The following is a 14,659-nucleotide window of genomic DNA, read 5'->3' as shown; positions in this document are numbered from 1 at the left end:
GATATTTTCTAGTTCCATACATTTGCCTGCAAATTTCATGATGTCATTGTTTTTTTCACTACTGAGTAGTATTCCATTGTGTATATGTACCACATTTTCTTTATTCATTCTTCAGCTGAGGGGCATCTAGGTTGTTTCCAGGTTCTGTCTATTATGAATACTGCTGCTATGAACACAGGTGAGCAAGTGTCCTTGTGGTATGATTGAGCATTCCTTGAGTATACGCCCAAGAGTGATATCGCTGGGTCTTGAGAGTGAGGTAACCCAGACTCAGAAAGACAAATATTGTATGTACTCACTCATAAGTGGATACTATATGTAAAGCAAAGGATAACCAGACTACAACATACAGCTCCAGAGAAGCTAGCTAACAAGGAGGACCCTAAGAGGGATGCATGGATCACCCTGAGAAGGGGAAATAGATGGGATCTCCTGAGTAAACTGGGGTTGAGGGGGAGAAATAGAGGATAGGGGATGGGGGGATGAGAACATAAGGGAATGGGATGGCCAAGATGGAATCCAACATGACCCCAACTTAGACTACTAGCAATGGTTGAAAGGGTGACTGAGCTGGCCTATCCCAGTAATCAGATTGGTGAATATCCTAACTGTCATAGAGCCTTCAACCAATAAATGATGGAAGCAGATACAGAGATCCACAGCCAAGCACCAGGCTGAGATCCAGGAGTCCAGTCGAAGAGAGAAAAGAGGGATTCTATGAGCAAGGGCCATCAGGATCATGATGGGGAAACCTACAGAGACAACTGAACCAAACTAGTGGGAACTCATGAACTTTGGACCCACAGCTGTGGAGCCTGCATGGGACTGGACTAGGCCCTCTCCATAAACAAGACAGTTGTGTAGCTTGGTCTGTTTATGGGGCCCCTGGCAGTGGGATCAGGATCTATCCTAGGTGCATGAGCTGACTTTTTGGAGCTCATTACCTATGGACACCTTGCCCAGCCTTGATGCAGGAGTAGGGGCTTGGACCTGCCTCAGCTGAATGTACCAGGCTCTGCTGACTCCCCATGGGAGGTTTTACCTTTTTGGAGGAGGGAATGGGGGATAGGCTGGGGGGAAGGCTGGGAGGGAGCGGGAGGAGGGATGAGAGGGGGATCTGTGATTGGTATGTAAAATGAATAAAAAATTCCTTAATAAAGAAAAAACAAATAAAACAGCAACTCAGCGCCATCACAGCTATCGTCCCCCATACTTATTTAATCTTTCCTAATATCACTTCTTTCCCTTTAACAAAATAGGAGAAGATTGTTTACTTCTGAACCTCCTGCACAAAGAACACCAGCCACACATAAGCGACCAGATATGAAGAACATGAAGGATCAGTGCTCTTACAGCATTTACCTTTTCAGGAGCAGAAGGACAGCATTTGCTGTGCTGGAGTCCAGACCAGTTGTGGGCTCGTCCAGGAAGAGGATGGAAGGGTCAGTGATCAGCTCCATTCCTATGCTTGTCCGCTTTCTTTCTCCTCCAGAGATACCACGGGTAAACTGGGTTCCCACCTAAAGCAAGTGTCACCTTTATCAATGAGAGTGAACACGGTCGCCATCATTTGGTAGACAGACCTGTGCAGCCCTAACGGTCTCTGAACTGTCTCCAGAAGTGTCTTGTAAGCGCATGCTCTACCACCTGTGTAGTGGGTAGCCATTCCAGCTTTAATCTGGAAGTTCCAACCCCCATTGAGGCTTCGGCAACTATCACGCCTACAGGGCGGGGCCAAGGGAGGATGGAGACCCGAGACCGGGATGGGCCAGCTCGCTCTCTGTTCCTGGACCCTGGGCGGTGGAGGTTGACTGAGCAGAGCTCCAGAGAACACCACTGGACTGCGATACACCTTTCCCAGACCCCGCAACCTACCTACCCCCTTCATTTGTAAGTTACCCACTAAATAAATCTTCCTTTTAACTATGTGGAGTGGCCTTAATAATTTCACCAATACACCTGTCCCTGGTAGAGACACTATCTTATGATCATCACTACACTGAAGATTATCGGTTTACTAATAGCAAAATGCCTGGGAAGAGGCTTTTTTTTTTCTTTTTCTTTTTTCTTTTTTAATCAGATGGGTAAACTAAGGCTCTGGTTAGAGCTGCAAGGTGGCCTGATATGAAATGGAGCCCATAGTTTTCATAGTTTGTTGTTCCTCAGAAGCCATCCAATTTATTTTTTGAGACAGTGTTTCCCACTGACTGGGGGCTCAACAAGTTGGCCAGGTTTCGGGAGTCCACCTGTCCCTGCCACCTGGTACTAAAATCACAACGTGCACCACCATGTGAGGCTTGTTTTCTATGGGCTCTGATGCCTGAAGTCAGGTCCTCATGCAGATTACCAACGGAGCTAGTCCTTCAGCTTACACTTTGTTTTAAGGTAGCAAAACAATGAGAACACTCCAAGATACAGTAAAATTTTAGTCTAAAATAGGCAATAAAGAGGAAGGGGAACACGCTGACAGGAATTTCTCAATCACTCAGCACCTAAATCTCTCTCTCTTTCTCCATCTGATGGTCCCTAAGTAGACTTAGACGAGGAGGGAGAGGAAAATTCACATTCTACAACACCATTTTAAGTACTTTTCTATCTCCAACTTGATGCTGTCTGTGTACGAATTCACCGTAGAATTCCCAACTCCTCCTTTTGTACAAACCCAGAAGGTGAGATATTTCACAAAAAAACTGGTTCAACTTTTTCAACTGCTTATTGTCATTGTGTGGGGGAGGTAGTAGAAAGGGTTGGGAGAAGGGATGCAGAAGGTGGGGAATGATTCTGAAATCACACAAATCCAAGGAGCTATAATCTCATGTGATTTGAGAACTTTAACTGGGTCCTAATAAAAACTGAATTATAAGAAGCTTTTGAAGACAATTTGGCAAAAGAGAATGAATGTGATATGATTTTTTTTTCATTTTGTTAGTTGATAATGGTATTGTGGTAAGTAGTTAAGTATCCTCCTCTGTGCTAGTGATAGAACCTAGGGCCTTGCACGTGCTAAGTACATGTTCTACCACTGAGCTGCACTCCTGGTCTCATGCCTGGTTTTTACAGGTACATAACAAGTATTGAGAGGTAAAGGACTATGAAGTTTTCTTTAAAGTACTCCAGTAAAAAATAGCTGAAGAGATTATGGCATAAGATGTTAACAACTGAGAAATCTATACAAATAGTATTAGCAATTCTATCATTATTTTAGCTAACAGTTTTAACATTATAGCAGACTCTTTTCTCTGTGTTTGTTATGCTTAATATTTTACACAATAAAATATCTTAGTAATTTAGATTACATTAGTTCCAAAACGTCAGTATCTGTCTTATATTTCCCCCTGGAAATCCAAAGAAGCAACTTATAGTAATGACTGTTTAAAGGTGAAGAATAAGATGGAGGTATACTCCAGTAATACAGCACTTGCCTAGCATGAATGAGGCCCAAGGAACAATAACCAGCACCATATACATACAAAAAGAAGAACAAATCACAAAGTCAAGGAAAAGTATTCTAAGAAGACAAAATCAAGCAAGTAAACAGGGCCATAGCAAAGCAAACACAGTGATTCAGAAACACAGTCAAATGGTGTCATCCCAAGGTTATTCTTCCCAACAAAACACACAGCCCATGAGAGACTGTTGGCAAGCACCAAGAGAAACAATAGTTCCCTGCAATCACCATTATCCATTGCCTCGACGGAGTAAAATAATTATAGGCAGGAGAGGGTTAAACTGTAGCCACTGTACTTTCACCCAATGCCCAAATGTCTGCTCAGCAAAACTAGATGGATTGGTCATTTGTAAAGTTCATCCACTGACTCAAGTCCCCTTCCTGATCCTGTATAACACTCAAAGGAGAAGTGGCTTCTCCATTTTAGTTACCCTCGAAAGCCTAACACAGCCCAGCATGTAGGAGTCTGGAAACAAATACTGACAGTAGATAAGGAAGAAAGGAGAGTTAAAAGGAAAGGGGGAGAGTTGGGGATTTAGCTCAGTGGTAGAGTGCTTGCCTAGCAAGCACAAGGCCCTTGGTTAGGTCCTCAGCTCTGACAAAAAAAAAAAAAAAAAAAAAAAAAAAAAGAAAGAAAGAAAGAAAGAAAGAAAGAAAGAAAGAAAGAAAGAAAGAAAGAAAGAAAGAAAGAAAGAAAGAAAGAAAGAAAGAGAGAAAGAAAGGAGGGGAATGCAACTGTTAAAAGACAAACTACAGAAAAGCACGTTGAACACTGGACAAATTGTAAGTGAAGCCTAATGTGATCAACTACAATTTTGGAAGCCAAATCACAGCAAAATGATGCATGCAGAGCAAGAAGCTTTGGATTCTTGTCTTTCTTGTTTCAGAACTGTTCCTCAACAGCTAGCAGAACAGTTAATGCAGATACAGAGCAAGCTGTGACCTGAAGAATGGGGCTGGTGGAAGGGTGCATAGAAAAAGCCACATGAGGAACACTTTTCTCAGCTGGACCACACTCCATTCCCAGGAATCAGCCTTATTAGGTTTTTTTTTTCCACTTTAACTTCTATCTTATCTTATATAACCAGTTACTTTCTCATCATGCAGACATTATAGGAAACTTGCAGTTGAGGTTATATTGCCCACACAAGGCTATTTCCTGCCTATGATACTGGAAGGGGTTTTCATACCTTGGAATCTGCTACTTTTTCCAGACCTAACTCTTTGATGACCATGTTAATCCGCTCATTCTTCTCATGGTTCTTCATAGTTGTGGGAAGCCGAAGGGCTGCTGAGAACTGTAAGTTTTCTCTCACTGTCAGGGTGCCCATCACAACGTCATCCTGAAGGCAAGGTGGCATTTTAGTGAGGTATGAATCTTTTCTATGCCCGTCATTTCAGTATGCATAGTTCAATCCACACAAGAAATACATCCAAGATAAAATCCTGGCTCCTGGCGAACTGTCCACTCTCTTAAGCTACAGTAGCTGCACATACAGACACCTGCAAATCTCAATAGCATCAGTGTCGTCACCCGGCTCTCTACCCAAACAGGACACATGTAATACAATGACTGCTACGGGACACTTCAAGGCTGCCTGGTAGAGGATTTGGCAAAGACATCTACAATGGGAAGAAAGAAGGTGAGGGAAGGGTAAACCTTGTTTGTAATTCTATAGCAGCCAGAACTGACACCACTGCCCTGCAAGGGTCATATTCCAGGTCCCCTCTGTCTTTCCCTTTAACATCACCCCCAATGTTATGGAAGATTATGAAAATATGCAAATATGTTGGTCCTATGAGCATGATATACATTCAATTGGAAGCAAACTAAACCATAAGCAAATGTACTTGCACGTACAGTGCCCCAATTCACTTATACTCACTTGAACCACATAGCCTGAAGTACATTTGAAATTGGCAGGTTGAGGTGCGCCGTTTATCAGAACATCTCCAGATAATCCTCGTGGATCTTTCCTTGCTGCTAAGACATCTAATAACCTGTAAAGAACATGTACATTATGCTATGAGGATATTCTTTCCTTCTACAAAGGCCATATTGCTTAGATGCTCTAAATGCAAATCCTGCTAATATTCAAACTTAACTAGTTGATAAATTTATATTTTAAAGAAAATTTATAGGCTGAGCATGGTGGCATATACCTTTCATACCAGCACTCAGGAGGCAAGGGCAACCTAGTCTACATAATGAGTTCCAGGCTGGCCAGGGCTACATAGTTGATATCATGTCTCAAAATCAAACAAGGAAAACAAAACAAAAACCAGGTTTACATGTTCTAAATTCTCAGCTTCCTTTTCATTATGTGCTAAACAAAACTCAAAATACAAAAGGAAGAAAACATTGCCTTAAATAGCAAGACCTCCTCAAATGACCTTCTTGGTCAATGGACCTCGGAGATCACAACCCGGACAACATGCTGTTTAACTAGTATTCATGACTTCGATTATACTTTCTCTACATGCCTTCATTTTTAATATTACATCATTCTTTTACCTCCTCCCTAATATATAATATGATCTACCAGTATATACAAATCACTTCGCCATGTGCTACTACTCAAGCTGACCTAATAAGTCTTTCTGGTCCTTAGGACAAAACTATGAGATAGTTCAACCCCATATTACCCACAGCAACTAAGACCAGACTAGATGCACACTGCAAATAATCAGCCAACACTTGTGTATGTAAATGGAATATTTAATGAACAGAAAAGGCTTATTTATATGTACGTTATACTCACGAAGACTTGCCTCCGCCTGTGGGTCCAAGAATGGCATTGAGGCCAGGTTTCATGATTCCACTAGAAGCAAAATCATATTATTTTAATGTTGTATTTTACAGTAAACTTTTTGAACTTACCTTCTGCACTTAACACACTAATAAAGGAGGATGAAATTGCAAACCTCTTAGAGATAAAGAATCACTGATGTTTGAAGTGTAATCTAAAGGCAATCTACCACCAGACCCTATGAAAAACAGTCCCACCCTTCTAAATTCCTTTCTTTTACTATTGTTTTGTAACTTGCTCTTGAAACAATGTAACCTTTTGAAAATGGCATAGCCAATGTCCCAGGTTCCTTGATGTTGAGTTGAGGATAGGACTCAGTGGTAGAGCCCATGCTTATCATGCATGAGGCCCTGGACTCAATCCCAGCAATAGCAATTTACATTTTTCTAAGGAAGAAAGATTCTAATATAAGACTCTTAAAATAACAGATTCTGGAAACATGGAAGGAAGATTCTCAAAGACTCTGCATTCCTATTACACCCTTTAAAACAACATAAAGTCCATAATAGTTTTTGAGTAAAACTAATGATTAGTATCTTTAAATTGTCCACTTCCTACCTAGCCAGGTTCAGAACAATCAACACTTGTAGAATACCAGTGAGTGATGTTCGCATTACTAAAATCTAATCAGATTAAAAAGTCAAAGTATCTTAAATAGAAGTTCCAGTGTTAGGATGAAGCATCACCAGTACTTAACACTAAAGTAAAACGTGTCAGGTAGGCAAGATGCCTCCGCAGGCCAAACACTGGCTCTGCAAGTCTCAAGACCAGAGTTTGAGCCCCAGAAGCCACAGTGGAAGGAGAGAACTGACTCCTCGAAGTTGTCCTCTGACCTCCATGTTCACCTGGTGTCTGTGTCTGTCTGTCTGTCTGTCTGTCTGTCTGTCTGTCTGTCTCTCTCTCTCTCTCTAAACACACACACACACACACACACACACACACACACACACACACTCTCTAACAAAAAATTTGAAACAATGAAAAAAGTGTTACTGACTCAAGGGGGAAACACATACTCTTGGAAGAAGTGGCCACCTTCACTGTGAAGTGTTTAATAACGACTTACACAATACACAGCCATCTCTTTCAACAAACTAAAGGGATATTTAGACTGAAAAATTACAGCCATGTTGACTGGGATGATATCCAAGAAAGCATGAACTTTACCCTAAAGGTGACAAGTAGGGTGGATGAAGAAAAGGAACAAGAGAAAGGAGAATTAAGGGCGGGCCCGTTACAGCTGCACAGGAATGGGGAAGAGAGCCCACGCTGGCCTGCCCAATACGCTGGGGTCATGTTCAGCCCCTAGAACTGGTAAGTAGGTCAAGATGTATTCCACAGAGAACACAGCATCTATTCCAAGTGGAAAGTCAAAACTGCCAACTATTTCATTTAGATGATGACTCGAAATATCTTCCTTATGATTATACACTGTCATGAGCAATAAACTCTCTAGTGCACCTGTCTCACTGTGCTTAAAGACAAGAGGAACTCACCACTCATTGTTATACCTCATGTATCACAATTATTACATTTTGCTTTGCTTGTTAACTGATGTACTTGTCAGTGAAATATTAGACAAATATAATAACAGGTCATTAAGCCTCATTCAAGTTGTAACACAGAACAATCTTATTCTTTTATTGTGTTACCCCTCCAACATGCTTGTCCAACATACAAATGCAGAGATGCCTGGGTAACCTTTCAGTGTGCATCTATTTATACCTCTTGATGTGTCTCCTTTATCAATAGTTACCTAGCAACTGCTTCAAAAATGAACAGAACCTTTTATTCAGTCAGTCTTTACTGCCACCAAACCCTTTCAGTATTTAAAAATACATACATACACAAAGACTAAGAAATCCAGAATGATTTAAACTGTAGGAGATGAATTAAGCCAAGAAAACAAGCAGATCAACAAATGAAACAATGAAGTCTGGGTCCTCCTGAATCAGCACACTATAGCCGGTCACCTATTCCCTGCTTTCATCAGTAGTGTGACCTGGATGTAACTATGCTTTCAGAGTGGTATCAGCCTCATGCCATAAAGCAGAGCTCAGTTACAACATTGCTGAATGGCTCATAAAGCGGAAGATAGGAAGATATTTATGACCTGCCTCTTTATAGAAAGTGTATGCTGATGATCTCTGTTCTGCTGTGACCTACCATTTCCTAACTTCCCCACCCTACCCTTCACCCTTCTGTCACCCATCTCAGCCATTCCCTACTCCTATTTATTGCTTTACAGCCTTTGCGTGTGTGGTCCTCCTTCATTAATACGTCAGATGCCTCCAGTAAAAACTGTGACACATGAAGACTTTGCTCTCTGAATGCATAAAATGAAATTTCCTTGAAGGAGCTCTGTCATTTTTATTGCATTTTAGTGGACAACAGTCAATCCTTCCGTCCTATTTTGTTTACAGACAAAGACTGTGAATGTCAGTTTTGAAGGAGGGGCATTTTCCTACTCACAGACATGCATGCCCACACACACACATGCCCACACTCACACACACACTCACACACGCACACGCTCACACACACACTTGCACACACTCACACACACACATTCACACACACACACACACACACACACACACACACACATTCAATTCTGATGTACCCATTCCTCCTCAGAGCAAGTCACTTCAGTTACATCTTTTTCATCCTCTGTCACAGCAGAAATTAACACAGTGAAAATACTCCAGTTTCTGAATTCCTAATTAAAATACAAAGTCTCTAAGAACAGCAAAAAAAAAATCTATATAACACAAAGAACCTAGCAGGCATTCAAAAATTACTGAATAAAGGAATCTATGTTTTCCTTATTAAGACTTTTGATGGTTGTTCACACGATAGCCCACGCTAGCCTAGAACTCACTATGTAGCCCTGACTGGTCTTCAACACACACAAATCTCCCTTTCTCAGCCTCCTGACTGGTAAGATTACAGCTTGGAACTTCTAAGAAAGTCATTTTTTTTTTACTAAAATAAAACAAACCAAGCAAGGAATTAAGATAATCTTATTAGTCAATATCATCTTTATATTAAACTGAGTGCTTAATAAATAAGAAATCAGAAACCACTTAGTGAAAATAAGTAACTGTCCACAAAACTTAAATTTCATATTCTCATTTGTTATTTTTTTAATCAAATAATGTATTAATCCTTTCTACTAGAGGGATGTGGTGGCACATCTCTAATCCCAGAACCTGGGACAGAGACAAGACGACCAGGAATTCAAGCCATTCTTGGTTTCATGGTGAGTTTGAGGTTAAGTAATGGGATTCATTAAATCTTGTTTCAAAATGCTAAAATGCAACATTAACAACAACAACAACTCCCTTATGGCTTCTGTTAGACTTCTTCTTTTCTTCCCTCTCTCAGCAGGAAGACGACATAAATTCTACACAGCCAACACTAACATGAGCTCCAAAGAGGGAGGGAAACAGAGAAGAGATAGCCACAAGCTAGACAGATAATTATGACTGACGGAATAAGAAAATCTGAGCCGATCAGTAAGTGGAAAGAGATAGCCACAGCCAGCCAGATTATTACTTATATGACTGATGGAATAAGAAAATCTGAGCTGACCAGTAAGTCCATTAACACTAATGAAGACGGGAGAAGTAGCTTGTAGTAGAACACATGTCCGTCCGGCATGTCCAGGGCCCTGGGTTTAATCCCCCAGATAGAAGGGAGAAAGGAAAAGAATGACAGCTAAATTTTATACATCTTGAGAGTAAAGAAAACATGTGAAGGCAGAACAAATGTAAAGTATTAGATTACAATCGATGCATTAATGAGGAAGTATGTGTAATCCACATATAGATTAGAATTGATACATTAATGAGGAATTGTGTTATCTATACATAGATTATAACATACATTAATGAGGAATTGTGTTATCTATACATAGATTATAATTGATATATTAATGAGGGATTATGTGTCATCTACATACAGAGAGCTACAGAAAGGCACAGTTAGGAAAGTCCTTGTATGGATGAGAGTAGATGTCCATTAACTGCTCCTTCACCAGAGCTTCACCCACTACTTAGTTCCCTCTCATTCTACCTACCAAGACCTATACACATCTGAACCTTCAAACAACGGTATGTGCATGTCTACATGTGTCTATACAAGCACACATCTATTACCCAGTTCTTCCCATTCAGAAAGCACAGAGGTATATTGTAACAGCAAAGAGAATGCCGAGGACCCAGATCTCAGGTGTAAAGACCATTTTCTACAAAAATGAACGTCAGCTGAGTCCAGGTCACAGGAAGCATAAATAATCAGTAATTCTGGAACTTCCTCCAGTACCAAAGAAATACTAAAAATTTACTTACAAAGTAGTAAAGGAGAAGTGGAAATTATCCTGAAGGTGTTCTGCAAGCAAATTAGGAACAAAAGGAGTTCCCACACAAATGATGATGCATTATTGCTGAAGGCTAGTGAAGAAAACAGAAATCCAGGAGTATATCCAGTTGTGCTGGTAACTCTTCTGTGGCTGCGATATAATACCATGACCAAACGCAACTTAAGAGTAGAGTTTAGCCGGGCGGTGGTGGTGCACACCTTTAATCCCAACACTCGGGAGGCAGAGGCAGGTGGATCTCTGTGAGTTCAAGGCCAGCCTGGTCTCCAAAGCGAGTTCCAGGAAAGGTGCAAAGCTACACAGAGAAACCCTGTCTCGAAAAACCAAAAAAAAAAAAAAAAAAAAAAAAAAGAGTAGAGCTTATTTTGACTTAAGAGGGCCAAATGTCCACAGCATCTGGGAAGGCACACAGGCAGAAGCAGAAAACTGAGCTCACATCTCAACCACTTACAGGAAACAGAGAATGTACGAAGTGAGGTAAGACTATAAACCCTTAAAGCCAGTCTACTTCTCCCAACAATGCCCCGCTCCTAAAGGTTCCAGAACCTCTCCAAACAGTGCCACAACTGGGGACCAAGTGTTCAGATCCATGAGCCTATGGGGAACATCTCTTATTCAAGCCACCACAGGAAATGGAAGAGAGATGCTGCAGCTTTTCCCAAGTGAACTGCAAACTATGAGATGGTGAACAGGGAAAATAACTCTCTGGCCATTATCACAGTGGTAGCCGGACCTAGACAGGTGTCATCATAGAGATGGCAACTCATAAGAAGTTCATGTTTGGTGAGGAATTAGGGTTCTGGAAGAATGTCAGGAGACTCCGCCACATAGTACCAGTCAAGTCCAAACAGTCAAACTATGACATTATGGTACAACTTGACAGAGAGTAACATCACCAGGTAATCAATTTTAATATCCCAAGTGGATAGAACACCGTGTTGGATGAAACAGAAACATCAGGTTGGAGAAGAATAGAACCACAGGATGTGGCAGCTGGTCAACTATGAGGAATCTTCATAGGCATGACTGCCCTTGTCATGAGGTTACAGTTCCCCCTGCCTCCTGCTGGCCAACTGAATGATTAGATTGGAGAAGGTCCTTCCTTCCAGAAAGCTTACACTAGAGGAATTGGAGATACGAGAGTGCCGAGTGGATAGTCTAGTTTTAAAAGGGTCCCCCAAACCACCAATCACAGTGGGTTCCCAAAGAGAAGGATGGCACCAAAGTCAGTGAAACACTAATAGAGAAACCGGGTGGACTGTCATTCCTACACGTTTAATTCTGAAATTATTTCAAAATAATTTGTTTAACAATCTTCACAAGAGTATAATGAATCTCCCCCCACCCAACCAATTATATAACAGACACATGCACTGGGATGGTGATCTCTTCCAGAGATCTTCAGCACCGGGAAAGCTCAGGTGTCAATTATGGAGACAAAGGAAGAAAAAGGCTGTACACCATGGAGAAAAATCTTTAGCATTCTCATGGACAGATTTTGCTTTGTTTTCTTCTCATACAAGATCCAAAGAAAATTTGATTCTCATCAGCTTTATTGGAATATAATAACCATTTTTAATGGTGATGCTACTATCAAACACAAATAAAAAAATAAAGTAGTAAAAGCAATCCTTTCTGCACTACAGAGACTCTAACAGAGGAAAGGTTAGAAACCCTGCAAGCAGAGGAATGACCTTTCTCATGCAAACCCAAACCAGATGTGAGTGAGCAAGAATACAATCCTAGCTGTCCCTTTAACTATACAAATTGAACTAAAAATAAGAAAAAACAAGATTTGCTTCTACTTTAGTAGTCAAGGGGATACTAAGACAATTGCTTCCTCCTTTGCTAATGTGCCTGCCATTCCACCACAAGCACACTGTGAAGCCTGGAACACATGATACACTCAGTGTGTATCCAGTCATTACCTGCTTGAAGAGAATCACCGGGGACTGACAGAATGGTTCAGTGAGAGAACACTTGGGTAGCATACACAAAGTTCTAGGTATAATCCTCAAAATTATAACACACATACACACACTCACAGAGTACCATCTCACAGTATGTATTGTACATTTATTAAAACAGTCCTTATTCTAATAATATCATCTTTATTTTTCAATACAAATGTGAGGTGACCAGCAGGGTGTGTGTGGGGGGTGGGGTGGGTACTGGGTTTTGAATCCATAGCCTTGCATATGATAGACAAGCCACCTACCACTAAGCTACATCGTAACTCTTACATTATTATACTTCAAAAAAGATTATCAGTTTTTCGTAAGTCAGTTCTGCCTATGCATGAATGATAACAGCTTTGCACTAGGAAGATCTCGCCTTTTTTCTCTTAGTTAGGATTCACTAACATAAGAAAGAACAACAAAGGAAGGATGACAGCAGGTTTGGCCCCATGGATAGTTGTAATTCTGCAGTGCTCCTGGCCTCAGGCCAACCAGTCTCATGACCTTATTTTCTGCCACCTACATCTGAAAATTCTCTCCCATATTTTATCATTTTCATGCTTTCTGGAGGAAGCAGGTTGGTATTAACAGAAAGAAAATGTGTGTGTGTGTGTGTGTGTGTGTGTGTGTGTGTGTGTGTGTGTGTGTGTGTGTGTTTGCGCGCATGCGTGGGTATATGTAGCTGGTTCCACATAGGCATGTAGTTACACCAGATCAAAGAACTTTTAGAGATGCTCCGCAGCCTGGGGGAAGACAGAAAAGAAAAGCAGCTATCTTAACAAACCCAAATTCATTTACCATCCCCATAATGGTAAACTAGAAACTCAACTGTCTGGAAATCGGGCAAAGATTAGCAAGCCTGATGTCAACCCAAGAGGGAGTGGTGATGAGTTCTACAGAAATAATCAGTCACTCTCCATTCTAGGTCCTACTTTAACACCATATTCTGAATATAAATTCATTGCTTGGTGAAAGGACAAATATCACAGATTACCAAGTACTTTTAAAACAGAACATTAAGTTGGATCCCAAGTCCTCATCACTTTGGGCTTCAATTATATAACCTCAGCTAAATCAGTTACCTTACACTTTTTTCTTCTAGCTTTGTTTTTTTGAAACAAGGTCTCGTGTAGTTCAGGATGGCTTTGAGCTTCTGATCCTCCTGCCTCCACCTCCCAAGTGATGGGATTACTTGCAGGCACAGGGTTTTATGTGGTTCTGGGAAACAAACCCAGAGCTTTGTGTATGCTAAGCCAGCACTCTACAAACTGAGCCATATCCCAAGCTCCTCTACCTGTCAGTATCATGGAGGGAGAGTACTAAGGAAATCCTTGACGACTACAATCTGCTAACCATAAATAAGTCATTTATTAAAACAGCTGTATTTGAAAATCAAAGGACTTCCAAATTATATTGCATTTCCAACTTCTTTCTACCAGCATATAAAGTGTACACATATTAAAAAGTATATCAGCAAGTCTTCTGTTTCATAGACTGGAAAACTAAATCTGAGGTTACAATTATATCTTTACAATCAACACACTATAAATCACAAAGTTAGATCTCTACCACTAATACATAAGACTTACTAGTCATAACAAAAGTTCAAAAAGATGAGACCATTTTTAAAAAAGTTTTGACAGTTTCTTTGCGAATAAAATATATGCCTAACAAATGATAAAGTAATTTATGTCCTAGTTTAGACATAAGAAATAAAAGAATGTGTTTCTATACATAGGTACAAATACATGAAGTGCTCCCGGTGACTTGTTGTAAAGGTCACTGTAGGGAAATACAGCAGTCTCTTAAAGAGCTTATACACATACTTGATACCCGAGAGTATTTCTTTCTCAACCGTCTTCCGGACTAGAAACCCAGTCTTCACTTTCACTCGATAGGTGATGTTATGAAAACTTAACACATCTCCTGTAAGCGTCTTCACGTCACTTGAGTTCATTCCAGGAAGGCCATTGGTGTTTGTCTGTGACATTGGTACTAAAACGTGGTCATTACTGGAAGACATCTTTTCAATTTCTGCCTTCCTACAGAGGGAAAAGCAACA

The 14,659-nt window shown here is 40.6% G+C and overlaps 1 protein-coding gene across 4 annotated transcripts in view; it reads right to left on the bottom strand.

Annotated features, from left to right (window-relative positions):
- Nucleotides 1–14,659, bottom strand: part of LOC102909385 (broad substrate specificity ATP-binding cassette transporter ABCG2) — a 123,351-nt gene that overhangs the window by 24,498 nt on the left and 84,194 nt on the right. For all 4 annotated transcript variants that reach the window (XM_076566870.1, XM_076566868.1, XM_076566871.1 and 1 more), the window contains exons 2-6: nucleotides 14,424–14,639; nucleotides 6,211–6,270; nucleotides 5,335–5,449; nucleotides 4,639–4,791; nucleotides 1,363–1,520 (exon numbers count right to left, since the gene is read on the bottom strand). In XM_076566870.1, the coding sequence (XP_076422985.1) occupies nucleotides 1,363–1,520; nucleotides 4,639–4,791; nucleotides 5,335–5,449; nucleotides 6,211–6,270; nucleotides 14,424–14,620 (683 nt within the window). In that variant the 5' untranslated portion in view covers nucleotides 14,621–14,639. The remainder of the gene's footprint in view (nucleotides 1–1,362; nucleotides 1,521–4,638; nucleotides 4,792–5,334; nucleotides 5,450–6,210; nucleotides 6,271–14,423; nucleotides 14,640–14,659) is intronic.

The sequence above is a fragment of the Peromyscus maniculatus genome, chromosome 3 (assembly GCF_049852395.1).
Source record: "Peromyscus maniculatus bairdii isolate BWxNUB_F1_BW_parent chromosome 3, HU_Pman_BW_mat_3.1, whole genome shotgun sequence".
NCBI lineage: Eukaryota > Metazoa > Chordata > Mammalia > Rodentia > Cricetidae > Peromyscus > Peromyscus maniculatus.
The sequence above is the reverse complement of the archived record's forward strand: the minus strand, read 5'-3'. Positions and strand labels throughout refer to the sequence as shown.